The 22,714-nt window shown below is 46.5% G+C and overlaps 2 protein-coding genes across 5 annotated transcripts in view; both read right to left on the bottom strand.

Annotated features, from left to right (window-relative positions):
• Positions 1-22,714, bottom strand: part of LOC137664547 (albumin-like) — a 369,558-nt gene that overhangs the window by 198,106 nt on the left and 148,738 nt on the right. The gene's annotated exons all lie outside the window — the stretch shown is intronic.
• The window catches only part of LOC137664625 (bifunctional methylenetetrahydrofolate dehydrogenase/cyclohydrolase 2, mitochondrial-like), a 62,837-nt gene that overhangs the window by 13,400 nt on the left and 26,723 nt on the right, over positions 1-22,714 (bottom strand). Inside the window, exons 8-11 of one of the 3 annotated variants that reach the window (XM_068402879.1) lie at positions 20,368-20,457; positions 16,401-16,521; positions 15,491-15,643; positions 13,812-15,192 (exon numbers count right to left, since the gene is read on the bottom strand). The exons of 1 other annotated variant lie outside the window; for it this stretch is intronic. In XM_068402879.1, coding sequence (XP_068258980.1) covers positions 15,138-15,192; positions 15,491-15,643; positions 16,401-16,521; positions 20,368-20,457 — 419 coding nt within the window. In that variant the 3' untranslated portion in view covers positions 13,812-15,137. Of the gene's footprint in view, positions 1-13,811; positions 15,193-15,490; positions 15,644-16,400; positions 16,522-20,367; positions 20,458-22,714 lie in introns of those variants that run through there. One more of the 3 variants, XM_068402880.1, reaches the window with a different exon arrangement.

Below are 22,714 nucleotides of genomic sequence, written 5' to 3'. Positions count from 1 at the left end.
GGGAACCTATAAACACGGGTGCCCGGTTCATCACTACAGTCATATTTCAAACTAGGACACTATGGTCTGCAACGAAGCTCCCCTAAAACAGGAGTGAAAATAAGCCACAGCACTCCCTCCATCTCGCACCAGCTTGGAGCCAGGCTATTCATATCCTGCCCTCTGTCTGCTGAGATGCACCCAGAAGGGAAAGAAGCTGATCAGGAATACCTTGGGGTCGCAGCACTCAAGAAGACGTTCCCATTCTCTGTTTTCCCTGTCTGGGCCCAGCCTGCTATAAACTTCGTATTCTTTGATCTCCAGCAAATTTAGTACCACCAATTACTGAGAGCTGTGAGTCACATGGTATGCGAAAACGTCTGGGGTTTGGGAAGGACCAAGACTATGTGAAGTCATCTTCTAGTCACCTTCTCCTCCCATCCATGGTCTGAACATCACCCCAGGTATCCAAGCTTCCCCAGACACCATTCCTAGGTCACAGACTGGAGAAATGGATTAGGCAGCTTAGCTACAGACTGGGTACCACCAGGGAGCCCCGGGGAAAGACTGCAGGCCTCTGTGGGGCTGAGAAGGGCAGAGAGAGCTCCAGCACACGTGGAAACCATCTGCCTGCAACACTGATGCTTCCTCCCACGTCTGCAGGTCTGGCTGCTATCATCCACCAGGGAAGGAGACAGATCCCAGTTTTCTGGTCAGAGCTGGTTGCTCCCCAACCCATCTGGGGAGTGCAGCCTGGATTCCTCCCTGACTAAAAAGCAAACCAAAATGCGTTCAAACCCTGCATGTTTCTCTGCTCTCTCAGCAAGGAGTTGTGGGTTTGCCCAAGGACCAAGGGGAGGCAAAGGCTTAGGCCTAGTCCCCAGGAGCTCGACCCTACCTCTCCGCCCACGGGTAAAGGTGCTGGTCACCTGCTCTGTGCTTGGGAGGTGGGACGAGGAGAGGAATCTGCAGCTGGATGTCCTGGGGGAGAGGTGCCAGCAGCCGGTCAGCTGACTGTGACACTTCCATGGATAACACCTCTGCGTGGTATCTACACATCCACCCCTTGTCCTCGTTCCTGCAGCTTGATGTTATTTAAGAGATGCAAGAGATTTCCTTCATGACACTGGGAGCGCATGCGTGTAAATCAAGTGGGACAGGACCAAGGCCAGGGCTGGGTTTAATTAGATCGGTGTCGGTTATTAAATTAAGAACTGCACTAAGCCAGGGCTGGCAGTTCTTGATCAATGCTCCTGCAGCCAGGCTCTTTGTCCTTCATACATGAAAAAAAGGGCTACGAATAAGGGTCAGTTAGCCAGAGCTGCCAAACCCAAGTTAAGTCTCTGAATCTAGTCAGACTCCTCGATATGAACAGTCCCCCTACAGGACTTTACAAGAAAACAGGCCTCCCTGAAAACTGCTTTTGTGTACAGGCCCGACTAGAGGCTGCACATGAGGTGCAGGATGAGCCACTGCTGGCCGCTGCCTTGCAGCATGCCTACAGCAGAGGTCACCCCGTCATACACAACACAATCCTGTTCCAGCTCCACACCCAGATTAACCCACCCTGCCCAAACCAAGCACACAAGCAGCCTGACACGGACCAAAACAAAGCCCAATAAGTTAGCACAGATGGCGGCCTGGCTTAGGTGAAACACGCCAGATGCAAGAGCAGAACATGGCCCCGCTCTTCTGCCTCCATCCTGGACTCTCAGCCCTTCCCCTGGTTTGTTCCTGTAACCCTCCCCTTTGCAGGAGCGAGATTTCCAGGAAGGGCAAAGCTAATTACCCATCTTTCCAAATCAACCACTTTAAAGGGCACACAGGTTAACTAAACTTTAGAGAGGTCTCTCTGCAAGCCTCTCTCCCCTCTCCCACAGCATCCTTATGCAACCCGCTGCGCGCTGCTCCGTGCGATTGATGACACTGGGGCAGCTTTGATTACCGTGTCACACAGCATCAGAGCTGCTGACTGCATTGCAGATGCTGGAATTGTCTTTTACGTAGATCTAAATAACATCAGAGCCTTTGGGCAACGGCCTTCGATTGCTTACATGGTTTTCATAAACAGGACATTAACAATTTGTAAATATCCTGTCGGAAATCCCTCAGCTGTACTTGCAGGCTCACAATAGACCAGTTTGATACATGCCCATCTCCAGTTTAGTCTCTAAGAGCTAAAACTTCACTGGTAACGTTGCACAACTGTTACTGACCACAACAATTGCCTCTAACTGTACGTAGCAACGCTTCTGCTTCATGGCTTCTACAAATTGTTTGTGGAGTTGGTACATCTTTAGAGCATTCGCTGTGGAACTACACATCAAAGAAATATATTATTGGTGTCATAATTTTCCATAGGCTTATGCTGTGTAGTTCTCATTCAGGTAGAGAGAGCAAGGGAATGGCACTGCTCTGAATTCTTGTTGCTACATCTTACCTAGAGGTAGGGTTTTTTTCCCCTTCATATAAACTTCCACTCCAGCTGAATAAAGACAGTGACACATACTTGTAGACACAGACAAATCTAAAATTTTCTTGGGAATTCTTTCAGTGTCGCAAAATAGCGTTTTGATGGTCAATAATTAGATACCTGTGCACAATCCTGCAAATTTTCTGCAGTAAATACAAAAATATCTTTCAAAAAGAAGTCGTAACACTGACCTCTCCTGTTTTAGCAGTCCACCTCAGGACATATCCTCTCAGCACAGTTAGGAGGAGGCCGAAAGATCCTTCTAAGCTAAATACAGTATTAAAAGCAGCACATGCCTACCCCGCACATTTAACTGACTAGGCAGCTAGCTCTGGGGGATGGAGGAGTTGCCTTCACACAGGGGGAAGCTCCAGCTTGGAAGCTAAGGGAAGCACAACGGTAAGAACCCTTGGTGTAGGAGAAGCAGAAGCAGCACCAAGTTGTGTCACTCCTAATCCACAGGTGAATGATCCACTATTGGGAGTGCAGGGATGCAAAGTAGTCTGACAGTGTGTCCTTAGCTCCAAAACAAGTGCCTTAAAGAACTATAACTCCAGGCTACAACCGTGCTAGCATAAGGTCAGATGCCAGCAAAGCATTCAGTAGTAGTTGACCCAGCCTTAAATACTATTTGGGCAGGTGACGGAGTCCTTGTAAGAATGGATATTGTTGCTGTTTCCAAACGTGCTACATGTAAAAGACATCTTGTCTCAGCTACCTGGTGCCCTTTGAAGTTAAGAGCTATTTCTAACCAGACCCCTGGGGTCTGCACGTTACACAGATCCTAACCCTGTCCCCATGGACTTTAATGCTCCTCTGAGTCAAGCTGGTTTCCCCCAGCTCCCACACCCCTATCTCTGTCATACCCTTGACCAGAAAACACAGATGTCCTCCCATCCTAGATGCTATCTCCCACTGATACTCAGTCAAGCCGTGCACTGCACTAAAAGCTGTCTGTCCGAGCCAGCCCACCTTACTGTCCTCCCTGAAGACAGTTCTGAAGGTAAAGAGGGCACAGTTTACTATGCTGCCCTCTTTAGAAGGGCCACGACAGCCCCTTAGCTACGTCTCTGCCCCTGAATCACCACTGTATTTTACTCCCCAGCCTTGCAGGCTCTTCTTTCGCCAAGCAGTCCCACTCCTCTACTGGCACATGTGGCATGTAGTAGTTCTCCTTGGCTACTAGCTGGGCCCACTCTAAAACCCAGCCTTTCTCCTCCCCTTGCTCCCAGCTGGATGCTGCATAGCTCATCTCCCAGCCACGTCTTCTCTGTCACCAGAATATTTCCATCCTCTCCCAGTTCCAATCCCCTACAGCCACCACCCTCATTTGCTGCTTTGTCTGATCACAATCCTGAACCGCAACTGGACAGAACGGCAGCGCATAAAGCCACGATTGCCTGGCACAAAATGCACACTGGCACCTGGTGGGCTGGCCATTTTCCTTCCCAGCACTCCCCAGGATATACAGGACAAAGGCACTGGACTCGCAAGTCTTGTTCATCCTGCACAGAACTCCAGGGAGACCGCGATAAGCTTTCCTACGTTTCATGACCTTCCCATCCCGGATCTCCTCCCGCCCCTGCACACACACTTCCCCCAGACCTTGGCAAAAAGGACATGAGTCATATGCTGTGTCACAAGCAAGAGAAAACTAGAACATGTCCCATTTCAGTCTGATTCCCAGAATAACCTCAGCGGGGCCGGTGCCACCAAAACCTTCTTAGACAGGACCCCATTTTCTTCTCCTCTCCTCCTATGCCAGTCACCTGGGTGAAAGGGAGGGCAGGAGAGACCGCTCCTGATGTATTCTGAGCCACGGAGAGCAGCCTTTGCTCTGGCTCTAAGAGCTGCCTTGGCTGTGCCAATGTGGGGGCACAGACAGCTCTGGTGTCATTCCCGCTGCCACCAGAAGTGGGAAATGTTGGGCCTGTTTTTAACACCTCTAACCCGTCCTTAGCACCACCTGAACACAGACAACCGCATCTGAAAAAGGTGTTTGCTGTAAACGATTATAAACTTTTTCCTCCAATTTAAAACAAGGAGGAAAAGGCAGTGGTGTGAAGTCCTGACGCAACTTGTTCTAAGGTACATCACTGTGTATTGCACTATGAACTCAGCTGGGCTTCAGATTGCTTTGCAGATAAAGCAGGAGGAAACTCTAACTTACACCCACTACAAATGTATCTACAGCCAAGGAATGAGATAACTAAATGCCCTTGGGGAGATATGAGAGGCATTTAAAGCATAAAAATTGCTTACCTTTCCCTTACCAGGCAGGCAGATAAACACAAATGTCTCTGTTCAATAGTGCCTGAAAGTCTGATGCAAGCCCTCAAAAGCAAAGGAAATGAAGGCTTAGAGGCAGCCATGGTGCAAGGATGTGCAACCCCAACGACAGGACATTCCCCAGCAGCTCAAAAATAAGCAGCTCCGGAGAACTGCGCAAGCTGGCAGGGATCAGGGGTAAAGTAAGCGTGGGAGGGCAGGGGCCGGCGCTTCTGCGCTGGACACAGAGGGCTGGGTGTTTCACAAGGGCATTCCCAGCTCACCGGGTGCTGGGCTGCATTCAGACTTTCAGTCACGTGGCCGCTCGAACAGACACTGCTCACCGCATGCTAAGAGAGGGTGGCAGCAATTTGCATTACTGCTCTTGCCAAAAGCCTCTATTAGTATATGTTATGAAAGCTCCAGAGATGCAAAACATTCCTAAAACCACTTTATTAAAACTATTAACACCCAAAACTCTCCCCAGCACCTATGAACTACCTTCACAGTCAGTAATACTTTCATCCCCGTGGCATCCCTGCTACTGTGGTCCTTCTCTGATGGCAGCACCAAGGCATCTGCAACTAACTGAAGGTACGTGTGGAGGCAGAGCCTTGTACCTGCGTCTCCCGCGATGCAGACTCCTGCCCTTCTCACAGATCGCCTCCTCTGAGCTGGAGTAGCACTGGCTGCCTCCCAGACTCCTTTTCCTGATGCCACAGCCCCGATCCCTGCTGCGGGAGAATGAAAATTTAAAGCTGACCAAGGAGAGAGATGTAAGAGTGGCAAAACCGTCAGGCCATTCCATTCAAACGTGACGACCACTTTGTCCCTTGGGCCTGTTTACTCTGCAAGTTGGGACGGGTCAGATCCTGCACGTGGTGGTCTCAGCAAATCAACCCACGCTTTTTGCCCTTTGCTGCTTCCTCACCCTTAGCACAGGCAAAATATACTTTTAGCTCACATCTTGTACCCAGGTAGCTTGACGCTTTACAGAAGAGACAGGAGATTTAGAAGGTCTACAGTTTGAGACGGACCCATGTGTGAGCTCAAGCTTCTGAAATAACAGGTCTCCTAAAGCAGATGCAAGCTGCTTCTGTACCATCTAATTCCTCATCGTATGTGGAAACCTTTGCCTGGATTTCTTTGGCAGTGACTTGCGTTAAATCATACAGAATTGTAATTTTGTAGTATTTCTATTAATTATCATTTTTGCATTCTGCATAGGACCACAAACCTCAGGGGAATTTAATGTGTAGAAGGGACTGGACTAAAGATTTTGTGCAGAACATGAAGGTAGTGCAGGCCCTGATCTGCATCTATTTGCATACAGACCTGCCACCACGCCACAGCAGGGCTCCCCGCTCTGAACACTCGTCCGGGGCTCAGGAGGGACACGGCAGTGGGCACATGGGATCCAACCCTCCCCGACATTGCTGGGTTTGGGTTTGTTTTGTTTTTCTTTTTTTCTAGCCAAATTCTTTCAAGATAATGGGATGTTTTCTGCACGTGTACTGACCTGCGTGAACCCAAGTTCTAGGTTAACAAAGATTATTTTTATGAGAAATAAAAGACAAACTTGCTGTTCAACATTACCAAAACACCTGAAATCTAAGTCAGAGCCTCAGCCCTGCATCAGCACAAGGTATGGTATGCACATTAAAGTCAGAGATGTTCTATCATACGCACAGGGCACCTATGTCAATGTTTGACTATATATTTCCATGTCAACTAGACTTTGATCACAGAAAATGTTACTTGGGATAACAGAAATGCTGCGTGTGGCAGCACACAGCTGAAGTGCTGAAGGAAGAAGGAGCAAATAAATCGTCAGCGTTAATTCTGCCATGATTTCACCTTCAGGAACAGGACAGGCAGGAGCCCAAACACGACAGACACCCCTGGATTCTCCCGTGTCACAGGAACCACGACTCACTTGCCATCTGCTCCAAAGCCTGATGAAGTTGATGGAAAAATGCCCGGGATTTCAACAGGCTCTGTCCAAACTGCGCCCACATACAGCCAAGTGCCCTGGAGTTTTCTCCTCCACCCAGGGTTCGTTTAGCCTTCTAGTAATATCCAAAGCACACTTACATGTATGAGCTGCTGTTACTGAAGAGCACGTTGGCTTGTCTCTCCTACCTCGCTCTTCTCATATATGATGGTGCTTCTTCCTACAGAAAACACCACAAACAAATGGGCAGTTTTAAGAATCCCGTGGCACTCAAAAGACATAAACACCTAAATACCCAAGGAGTCAGATGGTGCAAGCAGCCTAAGTCTGCATCCACTGAAGCCAACAGATGTTTTACTACAGCCTGCAGCAGGGCTTGGAGTTAGGGCAGAGCTAACTGGGAAAATCACAGATCCCCACATTATGATTAATTCTCTTGAAAAGCCTTCAGTGGAGGCATTCAATTGCTACATTTCATAAATACTTAATGGTCTAAAAAGCAATCAAACTAACCCTACCTGGAATCATCTTAAATACCCCTTTTAAAGACCTTCCAGGCCACAGTTTGAACATGGCACCTGAATTACAAGAGGGCACTGGACAATTTATAGTGGTACCCCACAGAGGGGTATCTTCCTAGGTGTTTTCCTTCTGCCTCGAGGCACTTTCTCCGGGTGGGAAAAGGGGACACATGCTTTGGGTAGGCCAGGAAGGATGAACCTGAAAGGAACCACGCTGGACCAGAAGGAAAGGGTCAGGGAGGAATGTGAGGGGCCACACAACTCTGACTAGCCCTCAACTCCTTATTGTTTCGTTGAGGTCACGGCCATCTCTGTGCAGGCCTCAGAGCGTGTGTGTGTCGGTGTAAGGTCATGCCCTTTGCCTGCGTCACTCCCCGTTCTTCTTGGGAACAATCAGGAAGAAACTCCTGGTGTTTCTTGGCCCCTGCACACATTTTTCATGCACAGGGGAGCACCTAGCCCATAGAGAACATTTTTTTGCTGCTGTAATCTTGATGGAAAAAATAGTTAGTGATGGAGGAAGGAATTCAGGAGATGGCTGAGAAGTGCCTGAGGGAGGAGAACTTTCAAATGTATTTGCACAGGAGAAGTCACGAACGTGCCACCAAAAAAAGTCAAGAGAAGTATTAACAAGGCAAGGGGAAAGGGCAAGAGAATTTCCTGTTCCAGGCACTGCTGTAACAGGGCTAACTTTCTGCCTGCTTGGCCACCAGAGCAAAATCAGATGTGCCTTTGTTCAATCAGATCCTTCACACCACCAGCCCATGAACTACTGAAAAGGGTTTGCAACACAACTACCAAAGCCAGCTCTACTGCTGGCACCTGCATTCACTTAACAGGGTCCACACACCCAGCAGGGAAAGTTAAAAGCTGTTGTTTTGGGCTAAGTAAGCCAAGCTGTGCATGCTCACGCTGGTGTAAGGGCTACAACGAGCTGTTCAGCCATAAATACATAAGCTAGAAACCAGAACACAGCTGAACCAGAGGCTGCTGCAGTGAGACATGCATCTCCTCTGACCTTCCACAGATCTTACTCTGTGCAGCTAGCCAGCTGTCCCCAAAGGTAGTTCTGGGTCTTGAACTTTGTTTTGCCTTGAAATACTCTGTCCTGTTTCTTTGGACTTGTTTTACAGGATCAGGTTGGAAGTGGCTGATTTTACAGGCTCATTAAGCACAGTACCTTTCACCAGGCTCAACTTGCCTTTGTCTTCCTGTTCATGCTTATCTTGGAATTCACGGTTCTGCACCTCACCACCACCCTGAGAATAAGGCAGCAAGAGAAATTAGCAGAAACTCCTACTTGAAGGTTTTCACAGCCACCACTCCGTTACAGCCATCAGATACCAAAGGATTTGCTCCTCTGTGTGGGCTCCGGTCTGATCTCAAGCTGAACACAAAGATCAGGCCCCACAGCCTAATCAAATGGGACTTGTGCATTCAATTATTCCCCTTGCTGGATAAGAAAAATAACAGCACGAAGACAGGCTGGCTGTTCTTCTAGACCTGCATTATCCACTGCAAGGGAAACCTTCAGCCCTCCCAGATCAACACCAACGCTGCTAGTATCAGTGAAGCTGCATTTGTTGAAAGCAACCACCATTGTGACCAACACCCACCTAAGTCCTGTTCTTCTGGAGAGAGAAGACACAATGTCCCGTTCAGTTCACCTGCAGCATCTGCCTTCCCACCCTTGCCTGCAGCTCCTCTCCCTCCCCTGCCCATGTCTACAACGATGATAAATCCCAGCTTGCCAAGCTTCAGTGCTTGCACTGCTAGAGACAGAAGGCAGATTCAGCTGCCAAAGTCCACCAAGTGTTGCTCTAGAGCTACTAAGACTTGTACCCAGCAAACCAACACTCCAGACACTAAGTTTCCAAAAATCACAAACACAGATAAGGGCACTTGAGGGCCCTACTTGTGTTTCTCTGCCTGACCACCATCCCTCCAATAAACACACACGAACACATGATGCTGTAGCCCTGAAAAGAGTGGAAAAGACACAAAACTATTAGCCAAATAGTGCATGTTCTGGCTACCTGGCGTGGCCAGTAACTCAAGTTTCCCCCTCGCTGTCCCTGCCTGCCACTGACTCATCTCAGCCTGCTTCACCCACCCAGTGGGTGGCTGCTGGGCTGCCTGGCCCGCAAAGCAGGGATGCACCGCAGTGCCCAGGTCCTCCCTGTTACGTAAAGCTGTCACAGCTACCTCCAAGGCCCATGGCTTGCCCCACAACCTTTACATTCGGAAGGAGTATCTGCTAAGACAGCTTCCTGGAACAGCGCTTGTATTCAAACCTGCTGCTGGGCTCCGTCAAACGGCCAGCAGGAGTCAATAAAATGCACTTCATCATGGGATTTGCCATAACAATGGGACACAAACAGACTTAGTCTTACGTACAGAAATGATGTCAAACAAATTAGCTTTGCCCGAGTTAGTCAGACGCTCCTGCAAAGCACTGCCCTGTCCTCTCATGTCTCAACCCCGTTGTGCTGTTTGTCAGATGGAGCTATGGAGAGGCATCTCTGCACACCAGCCTTGAACAGGGAAGACAGAGGCAGGGTTCTTGCATTCCCCATCCCCTTCCCCAACCAAAACAACCAACCAACCACCCCAAAAAAGCAAAGAGCATATTTCATGGAGTGACAGTGACAAAGCTCTAGCGCTCCCATCCCTGGATCGTATCATGTCTCCTAGCCTTGGGAAGCTGAAGGTGACAGCAGGTCAATTTGCAAACAGCAACAGCTACTCCGAAGGCTGGGCTTCCAGGAGCAATTCAGGGCTGAGGCAGCAGCTATGGTGTCGGCTGTGCTGTGACTTCTCCTTCAGCTTGCTAAGAGCTGCTTCCTACAGAGCCTGCTCTTGCTCCCATTCAATTCAGCGAGAGTAGGGGCAGCCCAAAGTCTAGTCATAGTCCAAGATTTTATTGCTGTCATGATAATTAATGACTACTTACACTGAGCTTTTAATGAGTACCCACACTTTTTTTTCGCTTGTTTGTTAACTGGGTCGTAAAGGAGGAGTCTCAAATGATTTCCTGGATTTATAGTACAATAGGGACCTCTACAGGCACTTCCCTCTTCAGAGTAAAGCTAATGACGTGACACGTACGAGCAGCCACGCATCACCGCAGATGCCATCAGAGCTCTGCAACGCAGAGAGACTGCAGAGTGCTGAGCTGAGCTTTCAGTCTCGCAGTCAGCAGGCCAAGTTGCTCACCGGTACCTTTGGGCCATCGAAGTGACACCCTGAAATGCAAGCAATACCAGTGCATTTTCCCCCACTCCTCATTTTTCATGCTGCTTTTTCTAGAGGCTGGATCCAGCTACCCCACTGCCATGAAGCTGTTCAGCTCCATGCCAGCAGCTCCTGAAACGAGCAGGGCTAGTGAAGACCCTACCTATGATGGGCTGGAGGTGACTGAATACAGCCTTCAGATTATTTATCTGCGTCATGCAAATTGTCTTATTTCAAACACATTTTGTCATGGTACTTCTCTGAGTAGTTTCAAAAGTTAAAACACAAAATAAAAAAATTGCACTCATATCATACAGGATAGAGAGTTGAAATATTGAAAAAGAAACTCTTGCTGTTTGCCATTAAACTTTCATTTTACCATGCCTCTCCTTCACCTGACTAATCCCTCCCTGCCTTAGTTCTCCTCAGCACACCATCCCCAAAGCACTGCCTTGCTTCTCAGGGGTGCTCTAAAGACAAATCCTTTAAGGAGTGCAAGCTGCAGGGGTCACGAGAGCTATTCTGAACTTAATTATTAAATCAATTATTTGGCCAAGTTAGCATTCTCTTTGCGGGATGCTTTTCCAACTACAGTGTATGGACCAGAAATTAATAATAATAAAAAAAAAGGTGTAAAGAATGACAAAGCTATAAAATGTTGCTGAGAGCCAGATGATTTTGGGGGGTTTGTTTGTGATTATTTTTTTTTAATTATTTTTTTTAATTTTTTTTTGCATAAAGTCCAGAGTCACTAGCAAGTAACCAGTTTCACAGCTAGTTCTTCGGACACAAGCCAGTACTCGCCTTCAGACCACCTGCTAGTTAGCCCTGCGCTAGCCACACGAGCACAAATCAGTTTTTACTTTCAATACGCACTAGAAGCAGCTGGGTTGCCATAGCAAGTGGGAAGGAGCAGAAACCCTGCTGTGGTATTATGCATAACATACTCTTGGTTACTGAGAGTAAGAGAAAACCTTCTCTGAAGGAATACTGTCTCCTACCTACCTGCCTGCCAGCAGCCCTCTAAGACCTTCCAGAGGAGCCTCTTGAAAGGACAGTCATCTTTTCCACAGTCTCGTATCTCACCATTTTAAACAGACCTTGCTGGGATCAGGTAACCTGCAGGCCACCCACACACTTCAACAGAAAATGGGTGTTGAGTTCAGGGGACGTACTCAAGTCACAGCCAAGGACTAGCAACAAAGTACACCTGCGTGGTGACTGCAGATGCCACTGAAGCAGAGGGCTGGGTGGCTTAAGGGCAAGTAGGCTTGAGAGATGCGCTGCAGGAAAAGCCAGTGGGGTTCCACCAGCCAGGATCACACACTGGGCAAGCGCTCTGTCCCTCAGAAAGGCAGGTCCCAGTCTTTAACGTCTCTCTCTTGGCCCTGCTGAGCTGGTGCCCCAACAAAGCTGATGCAGGACTGCCTAAAAGCCACACAAACACAGGCTCTCCTCTTGAAGTGACAGTTTTTGGCATGTGCAGCTAATAGGAAGCAGAAGCATAAGACTATTAATTACACCATTAGAGGAGTCTGAGCCTGATAAATGAGCCAGGGAAGACGATCCTGATCCTCTGACGGGCCAGTTCTGCAGGAAATTCAGCCCTGTAAGCAGCCACACACTGTACTAGCCCAGTAGCATCTGTCACTTATCAAGGCAGGGTGCAGCAGGGCTGACTCCACGAAGCAATCTGAGGCAACGCAGACTTCCTCAGCTGGGTCACTGCATCAAACAGCAGTGATTCACTCACGCAGTGATGCCTCAAACACAGCTTGGGCCTGATGAAATCCCTTAAAACTGCTATGACTACACTCTTCTGCATGGGCTACAGCCTGGAACCACTGCAGACTGATGGAGAAAGCTGTCATCTGTGTTGGTGCCACCAGCCTTGGATGTCTTAGAAGCAAAGACCTCCTTTTCCTTTTTCTCATCTTCATCTTTCCATTTTATTCTCACTCTGCCCCTGCACAAAGTCTCATTTTGCATGGCACAGCCTCATCTGGTGTTTCATTCTCGAGCTTTTCTTCCACTAGCAGAAAAATCTCAGCAAACTTTCTCTAGCAGCCCTTCCAAAGTGAGCTTGGACCAGAAGGCAAACTAGAAAAAAATATTTCACTATTTCATCTCCTGCTAAATTGTGGCCTTGAAATAAACCTTCCTTTCCAGTTATGTTTAACCAAAATTTAAAAAATGGCAGTCACTGTGTGTTTCTGTAGGTACAGAGTGTCTCACTGCAATGAGCAAATACATTTCAAGAAGCACTTGCATATCCTGCAAGGCACCTGCTTGGCCACTGGTATGTAAAGGGTGTCAAAAAAGTCAGTAAGAGGACATGCAAATGATGAAAACCAAACACCATCCATCTCTCCCTGACAGGTTTCTTTGTACAAGTGAAAGTCCAGTTGTTCAGACTCCTGCCCTTAGAACTCCTTTAACAGCTGTACGTAGACCCTGAGCAAGTTGTGTTACAGTGCATGTCTGCTCCACTACACAGCCTCTGTGATGCAGAAGGGCTGGTCCTCCAAAAGCAGATGCAACCCTCGCAGTGTGCATGCAGGAAGAGATAACTCACTGTGGAGGAGATTCACTCACATGACAAAAGCTTTGAGGCTTTTCATCCTTTGAAATCTAGCTCTGAAATATTCTGAGATTAATGATAAAGACGTCTCACATGTGTTTTTCTGATGCCATGCATGTTCCTAATAGGTATTTCCCTTCAGTCTCTCCAGTGTGCGCAAGGGGTGAAGGGTGTTTTTGTGTGTCTGGGTAGAAGCACAGATTGTAATTCACATTAAATTGCACTCTCATTACATACATGTGACACAGAAAACCTTAGGGCAACTACTGAAAGCTGACTTGAAAATCATGAAGAGCAGTTGTCTCTTGGTGAATACTGAGAAAAGGTCAGAAGAATGGAAAGGAACAAGCAGTACAGAGAGCTAAAGATATAACTTGAGACAAAGAAAACAAAAAGGCTGAGAGTTTGAATATCAGCTCAGTGCTTCTCACACAATGCTCATGTCAATGTGCAGAGGAAAGGACTGGTGTCTGTCTCCCTCCAGTTCCTCACCAGCAATCCTTACTGTGTGTGTCACTTGCTCGTGTCTGTCAGAGGGCAAATCCAACCAAACAGCGTGTGATGTGTTGTTTTATTTATTGGTATCAAAAGGAGAGCCAAGATGACTCAGTTACTGACCAGGATCCCCCTTGTGTGAGAAGCCCACTGACCTTCAGACCACTCCAGTGCCAAATGTACATTTACCCTTCCAAAACACAGTCTGTCATTTCAGCATTATCATTGTAGTCTCACAAATACACAGGGTTTTTTTAAACAAATTACATGCATCCTGTTGTGAAAATTAACTCACATAAAGAAACTGAGCTTTCGAGCAGGGCACCTAAATTTAGGACCCAGTATCATCCCACAAAATCACCAAGTACCAAACTCCCTTTTTCTCGTAGATGACTAAGCATAGCAGATGTGTCTACAATGGAGAAGAGCTGAGATTAGAATCTCTCAGAGCCATCTCCAGTCTCATCAGCAGTGGCAAATACTCCATCAGTGAGAAGTCACAGGTAGTGCCCCCATCTTCAAAACCAATTTTCTTCCCTTTTTCTTGAACAAAATCTTTTTCCTTTGTGATTCTTTGTAGACAAGATGAAGAAAAACAAGCATCTGATATGTAATGTGTTTGTCCAGGGTGTACAAAATCCCTGTGGTCATTTCTTTGAGTGGTCACATTGTGCACATAATGTGAGAACGGAATAAAAAGAGTCTGTTTCTTGGGCAAAGCTCTACTGAAGTTTCATAACAAAATTCCAGCTTCTCTAGGAACTGAAGTCTTGTGCTGAAATCACGGTGCAGCGAGGTAATGTTCTGCCTGAGGTTCCATGGATCTGGTGAGCTGCTGTATGATGTTAGGGGAAAGTAGAGTTCTTTGTCATGAGCACACTCAATAATCCATTTTGAGAAAGATGTCCGATTGCTTTGCTTATGAAAATAGTAAGAACTTGCCATGCCCAGAGGTATCATCATCTAATTTTCCAGAAATTGCTTACTCTCTATTCCTAAGTTGAAGCAAGCTTTTGAGAAGCTTTTCCTCAGTCCAAAACATTTTATGATTTTGTCCTTTATGGCAACAGAAGCCTTTACTTGGCTTAGCACACGGAAGGTAACTGCTGTGTTGGAAGAGGGCTGTTTACCCACACACGGAGGCAGCAAACACTAAAATCAGAACCCAAACAGTTTCTTGTCAGCACATGATGTTGTGAACACAACTTCGTTGTGAGACAGGTTGTACTTTTCCTCCAGAGGAGAAAAAAAGGAAGAGAAAAAAAAAACCAGACAGAAAAGACCAGAGCAGAACACTGTAGGAGGGCTTGAAATGACTGAGAACAGCTAGAACCAACCAGTCCTCCCCTCAGCAAACACCAACCACAGGAGAGCGCTGAGAGGGCTGCGAGTATCCGTAGCTGTTTGGACCTGCTCACCTAGCAACCTTTACTACAGAGAGGAAGTCTTTCTTCAAAAGGGAACGGAGCCCGTCAGTCCTGCAGGAGCTCCTTTGATGTACTCGCTCTCTCATTCCCTTGATTTCTTCTCACCAGCGAGGCTGGGGTACCTGCCAGGTGGTGCAGGGTGGCCTTCCCAGCAGAACTTCCTCTCCTTCACAGGGAAATTGGTAAGTGTCCCAACGCCAGGGCTTCACAGTGCCGTCTCACCCATGCAGACTTTGTAGGGTGATTTCAGTTTCCTGCATCTAAAACAGACAACATCATGTGACTTTCATCACACCAATCAAACTACAGCAGTCTGAACAGAACCTACATCTAATTGCCAACTCATTTAGGCAGCCCCAATGAAACCCGTGTTTCAGACAATCACACCATTTAACCTGAGTGGCAGATCAGAAAGCAGAGCAACTGTGTCAGCTCCTTCACACCGCAGGTCAGTAACAGGCAAGACACACTCCCAGGGCCCTCAAAACTCTGCACGCTGTTTCCTCCTGCCCACTGTAATTCAGATGAAGTAATCAGAAGGTTACACATCTCCCGTACCTCTTTCTTACGTAGCAGTAGATGATAGCGAGTATCCCGCTTGTCAGTATTCCTACACCAATCCCCACAGCGATGTAGCGCTCGTAAGAATTATGTGCGTATGAATTTAGTGTTAAATGTTCACACCTCTCTCCATTATAACCTGCAAGGCACCTACAAAATAAATACACACCAAGCAAAAATTATTCAGAACTTGTTAGGCTTTGTATTTCAGAAACACATTATTTTTCATCAGTTTTAAACAATTTAGGACAAGTCTAAACGAGGATGGGCTGAATCTGGTGCTCAGTCAGAGCCTCTTCACTCCACCAAGACTACCAGTTGCCCCAGTCTATCTAGTTCCAAGCTAGCTCAAGGACTGCAGTCACAGCAGCAAACGCAGTCTAAACATACCCTCATCGTGGAGGGTGTGGACAGAGAGCACTGTCCTCTGCTGATCCGTAGCTGCTATAATGTCTCCACAGGCCAAAGCCACCCAGTACGGACCCTAGAAAGTTTTAAGGACACCACAGTCCTGATTGGTGTGTAAGCAGTTGTGGAATAAGGGGGTTGCAGCTGATATCTTGGAAGATCCTGCCCCCTTCATTGTGCCCACTGGGAACACGACTACTTACTCTAGCGCCAGTTGTGATTTGAGATGCCATCATAGCAGTGACCTACAAAGCTGTGGGTTTTCCCTCTCCCTTCCTTAGTATTCCTCTAGCACAGCACTGCTGCCTTGTGGACAGTCCTGAGCCACCACAGCACTCAAACCTGTGCCAAACTCTAAGCCTGCAAACACTTGACTGGCACTTGAAAGCTCCGCTCTGCTGAAAATTACTCACATTACACTAGTAACAGGCAGCAGACAAAGAAACTATGCTGCTGTTGTTATTTTCTAAGGAGGATACTTATAAGCAGTATTCTTTACTTGCATATGGGTTTCCTCAGTTCGCTGTGGAAAGCACAGAGCCCGTTGATACAATAGCTGTGGTGTTCTTCAAGACAGGTCTGCATAAGCTTCAAGAGCTTCGGCTGCTCTGCGTAGTCTGCTGTGAAAAGTGAAAAAGTCATGTTATGTTTAGGTAAAATATTTTAATATATTTTCGCAACTCAAGTGGAACAGATTTTGCCTGCAGAAGACATTGAATACATAGATTTACTGTGATATGTCTCGTGAGCAGACTCAAACACTGCTAAGCAGAACAAGTTTCCAAGACATTCCAGCACAGCTTCACAGAAGGAACAAACTGTAAATAAATTACTTGCTCTTGAGAAGCATGTATAAAAATGGTTATGGGAGAGTTAGCCAGGGTAACATCAGTATTATCCAACCTGAAATCCAATCAGAAAAACCATCCAAGGAATATCTACCCAGTTACAGGAATTGGTGGTGGGGTGTCCGAGCAATGTCTTACTGTTCCAGGGGACTGTGTTGGTGATGGCTGAAGATGATTTCCTAACCAAGTGTGTGTCAACACCAGCTTACAGTTATGACTGCAAGAAAAATAACATCATGCAGGAAGGTGACAAGGTCTGCTCAGAGTGACTACACAATGGCACAGCAAGCAGAAACCTTCCTTCCTGACTAAGTGCTGAATCAAGGTCTGGAGATATTACACTGATGGAACCACAGTCATAGATGTAAGCCTCTAGCCATGCTGTGGTCAAGTCGAGATCCCACGGCACATTTTTCAGGAGTAATGCCACCAATCCCCTAAATTCCCAATCAAATTCCAGTTTGAGTCATTTAACAGCAGGAATCCCCCATGTGCTCAACTAAGCAATTTTTTTGTTCGTCCTTTATGTAGCTTCATTGCAGAGACGACAAGTGATGCTAAACAGCTGCTCTACTCTATGCCTGCACATTGGAGCAATTCACAACTTCAGTTGTAAATCATGTGGTTTGGACACCTAAGAGGCATGATGCTATCGCTGTCACTCAGATCAAACAACACTACTGTGAAAATAGTGCCCTCTAAAACCTGACAGGGTGATCAGACTTCCAGCTTATCAAGAGACTTAGAGAGAACAAGTAACAATTCAAGTCTGCTTGAATAAGAACATGTTGATTTACTACACTTCATTGGGAAAAGCTACAGAGGTGGAAAAAACATGTCTTGCTTTAAAATGAACTTCTTTGGGTGATGTGCAGCATCACCGACTCTTCTGTCGGGCCCTGAGAAGATGTCTACCTCACAGGTTTAATATTTCACTTGTATCTCTGCCATAGGGGAAGGGGAGGGGGGAAAATAACCGTCAAAGCTACAAATCTACACATCAGAGGCGTGAAATCCCCAGCCACTTCTACCCCACCTTCCACCAGCTGGATTCACACAGCCAGAACATCCCTCCTCATTTACCCCGCTGCTGCCAAGAGGTGGCGGCCTTCCATCGTGGGTTGCAAGATCAGATCTTAAATGTACATATAAAAATTCTAAAGTGCTATTTATTTTGACATTGCAAAAGTACAGGTTAGTTCTGACATAATCATGAGTCTTGAAAACAGATGATTTTCTAAGCCATCCCAGAGCATTATTCTAATTCATATCATATTTTCCACCTAGATACTAAATAAGCTGTTGAATAAACACATCCATGTGCCCTTTCATGTCACGTGAGGAAAGGAAAGCATGCTGTGTAAGCACTTGACAGTTGCCTGCAACTGAGTCATTCACACAGATACACTTGGCAAGATCTGACATGAAATCACAACTACAGGTACCTGGGAGCCTGGGCATGCCAAAACTGACAGACAGGCAACAAAAAGAGTCAGCCACTGAGGCCACGACAGCTCAGCCTTCAAGTATGGTGCGTCGGGGAGGAACGGGAGAGTCAGACAGGAGAGGGAGGGAAGGGGTCAGCCCCAGGTTCAGGGCCTCCCTTACAGGCTGCATGGAAGAAGCAGCTCATGGCAGTGAAGGGACCTCTTTTTTTCCCCCCAGTAAACCCCAGCCCTTCCCTACTCCTAGCTGCCCCTTTTGCTACGAAGGCTCCCCTTCAGCCCAGACAGAATCAGTTCTTTATCCCTTCCATGTCAGCTCCCAGCCAGTTATCCTCTCCATTACCCTTTTCCCCCCAGCTGATCACCTAACATTTCCCAGCCGCAGCAGTGGTGACAACTAAAGCCTACAAAACATAAAATAAGGAAGTAGAACACGATCTTATAAACAGGAGGCAAAGATATTGAGCAGAAATTAATGGTTTTCCACAAAGTGCACCTCAGTCTCCAGAGGACTTGCAATCCCACAAGAAACTGCCAGTTCCTCCAGTGATATTTAACCAGGAATTAATTTTCTTAGGATCCAGTATTACTGAACCTTGGTTATAAACCTTACTATAGCCTTAACTTGCATGGGCATAGGAGCTACAACAAGACTTCAGAGATACAGCCAGTTTCTTCGGTGAGTCTTTAAGCATTTCTTTTCCATCTTCTTTCTGCAAATGCTGCTTTCTAACTTTTCATTTGCTTTGTAAAAGGTCCACCAAAATACTCTTAACTACCCATGTAGAAATGTGTGCTTATATGTTTGTGAATCTGCTTCTACCTTTGAGGGAAACACACTCTCAACTAGAAGTGCTGGTATCTACTTGACTTGCACAGCCACAGCTAGCAGAAAGGTACATGGGACAACAACAGACATGGCTGTGTCCCTCTAAATAAGCCTCTTATTTGTTAAAACATGACCCGTAATTCCTGCTTTCTAGAAATAATACAGAGTACTTAAGGAGTCACAACATATTTCTACTTCATTGTACTCCTGTTTGCAGCTCTGGAAGTATCATGTCACAGACAAATCCACTACACCAGACCACAGCGCTGTGCTGATAAATCAAACTCCTGCAGTCAAAAATCGACATCTTCTCGACTTCACATACATATGTGGATGTGTATATATATTTTATATATTTTACAGGCATACACATGTGGATTTCATATATATATGTATGGATGAATGTGTATATATCTATAACACTGTACCACTACGACAAATTAGACAAAAAAGAACAGTTTGACTTAAGAGAAAAATAAAAAGCTTATGGATCTAGTAAAAAAGCTTGTAAGACATCCTATGATGACTTACAATTAACAGAAGATGATTTGTATGCATGTTTATGTTCTTTTTAAAGTACAAAGACATTAATAAGTATCACAGTTAAAACCCTTTCCTCCTTTACTGACCTGCCAAAACCTCAGCTCCCCATCGCACAGTTCTCCCAAAGAAATGACATCACTAGCACCTGAAGTAACATCAAGAATGCAGCTTGCAGGATAAACACAGCCCTCTGGTCTCAGGTGTTGGCAGGTAAATAGCTTGAGTTCACATTTCAGTCAGAGAAGAAAAAGAAAGCAAAGGGAGAGCTAGCACTCTGAAGAGGGCTGTGGAAGCTGTGATAGCCAAAAGCAAAACTGCAACAAAGAAACAAACTACTGAGTAACAGTAATGAGAGGCATCACTTGAAGTTATGCTTGCTGCACTCTCACTTGTGTGCATAAGGATTCACACTGAAGACAGCCAGAAACCAAGCACTAGTTAAAAGTACCAGAAATGGCAGACCATCTATCCCAGTTAGCCCTAAAATATCTTCCTCAAATTACAGCTGACTTTGGATAAATGACTCTTTAGCTGGTCAGTGCTGAGCCTACCCCAGCTGAGTGGCAGCTTATGACTTCAGAGAGGTTTTTAAGGCTCGGTGAAGAAAGCAGCTCATCTCACAAATAAAACACACACTAAATTCACCAGGGTCCAAGTGACAGGAGCATTACAGCAGCTATCACCATAACAGATCTTGTTGGGGTTTTTTGTTTTGGGTTTGTTGGGGGGGTGTTTGGTTTTGGTTGGTTGCCTTTTTTAAGTGACAGATTAACAGACACAAACAGAACAAAAAAGAATTACCTTCAGCGTTGTTTTTTGTCCAGTTATTCCACAAGTCTGTGCTGAGGGACGCAACAGTAATAGCTGACTCTTCACTCAGTGCCCCCATTGCTGTGTAATGCAAATAGATGCTTACTGTAACAGAAAAAACTCAGTATATCTATTCAAGGTTCATTTCATCCAGAAAACATGTACCCACTTAATACAATTCTGATGTGATGCAGCAATATAATAACTATTCATTTAAAATATTCTTGCCTCAAACTTCCTTTTTGCCACAGCATAATTATGATTGTGGGGAAACAAACTATTGTTTGCAGATTTCCAAAATACATATCCATTCTGTTCTCCATTCTATTACCTCATGCAATTTACGACACAGATACCTGTAATGTACTGCAATGCTACACCCATTCACCAGTCTAAGTAGGTTCTTTTCCAAGAGTCTATACCCTGTCAGTTAAAATTTCATCCAGGTTTTAAATTGCTAAAGTAATTCTGCTTCGCTATGTCTTTGCATGCTTTCCACCCCCAGCAATTATTTCAGAAAGAGGGAACTGTTGTTCAACAAAGTCTCTTACAACACTGAAAAGCCTCCTCCAAACCTACCTTTCAGCAAAATATAGATTAGCATTCCGAATGCCATGGCAAGCAGCTGCTTTAACACCTTCTCAGCTCTCCTTTCCAGGTGGCTCACTTGCTCTGCTTATCTGTGCTCCCGTGTTTTCTCGTGCACTTATATGCCATGAAGCGTCATCTGCTGTTCTCACCAATCACAAAAAGGTGCATCTGGCAACAACCTCAGCCCCCGAGGCAACCACACATTTATTTAGGAAACTGCTATTATCTAGCAATGGGATCAGGTTTTCTTTTGAAACCCCAGTTTCCTATTACCTGTAGGCATAATCGTGCATGCAAAGATACAGTTTTCACGAGAGAGCTGGTATCTGCCAGAGCAGATCAACGAAACACAGCAAAAGTGAGCAAAAAGAAAAATGACTTATGGTGAAAAACATCATCTTTCTTTCCCCTAGCCATGCAGGTCTTGTGTTACCTCCAGGAGGACAGTCAGCAGTCAGGATGCTACTCTGGAGTTGCAGACCAGCGCCTGCTTTGCTTGTGCTCCTTCCTTGGTCCTCCCTGTACCTCGGTTCCCTGCCATCCAGAAGAGGAACTACAAAAACAGCTAGTGCCGAGATTAGGAAGTGATCAGACACAGAGATAATGGGTGATGTTCTCCATCAGTGACTGCCAGCAAGAGGCCTTTGATCACCGGCTCTGGCGAGCCCGAGGGCCATGCTAATTTCCTTCAGCCTTCCCGTGGGCACAACGCTCTGAAGCGAGGCAGGCCACCAGCCCTGCTCAAGGCCTGGGATGGCTGGCTGGAGCTACGCACGCTTGCCAGGGGCAGAAGTTGAGAGCTGGCAAAGCACAGGCGCTGAGAACACACAGACTGAAGGAGCAGGTAAGCTGCTGCCTCCTATATTAGGCGATCCCTTCCTTACTCCTGCCATTACACTGCCATAAAAGCCCACCTCTGCCTTTTGAAGGAAGTGGGCATGCACAATGAGAACAAACATACTCTTCACATAAAGTGTTTGCAGGTCTTGAAGACACACCTGTCATACACATTTCTTGCACTAAACCACGCTCCACAGCCCCAAACGCTGTCCAGCTTCCTTGGTCACGGGCAGCTTGGAACAAGTAGGACTGGTCCCTCTGAAGGGTACTTACGTAGCCAAACATACCAGTGCAGATCATCAGAAAGGCCCAGTTCAATAATGTACACACACCACAACCCATCTCTACACACTTCACCCCAGCCAGAACTTTTGCTTTCTCGACTGTGAGCTCCAAGCAACAAAAACATTTCACAAGTTTTATATTTTAAAACCCAAAATCTGATAAATGCTCTAATAACCCGGGTCAGCTCAAGTCCTCCCTCTACGCCGCACTCTCCTCAGTGATCTGTAGGATTAAATCTCACCAGTTCACAGGTTAAGATACAAACACAAACTAGTTATGCTTAGTTTAATTACGCATTCTCCTGCTCACGGACTGCATTCCAGGAGGCTTTTCCCTTCCTTTGCTATCCTGAATTGCCGCATGCCTGCACACCCATCCAGTGCAGCTTGCGCACTCCCCGGATCAGCAGGAGTGTTTATGCCTACCTGGATAACCTCTGCTATCAGTCCCGAGCAGGGCTAAGGCTCAGGAGCTTGGCTTTCAACACACATCTACACAATGGGAGCTTAATCCGGCCTGAATCGAGAGGTGGCTTCGGCATTAGGCAACACAGCTGGGTGCGGTAGGCCTGGGAGAAGGCTCCAGTGGACGAGGCTGTGCCTCTCTTTGCCACAGGGCGTTT

Source organism: Nyctibius grandis, chromosome 6 (assembly GCF_013368605.1).
Source record: "Nyctibius grandis isolate bNycGra1 chromosome 6, bNycGra1.pri, whole genome shotgun sequence".
Lineage (NCBI taxonomy): Eukaryota > Metazoa > Chordata > Aves > Nyctibiiformes > Nyctibiidae > Nyctibius > Nyctibius grandis.
The sequence above is the reverse complement of the archived record's forward strand: the minus strand, read 5'-3'. Positions and strand labels throughout refer to the sequence as shown.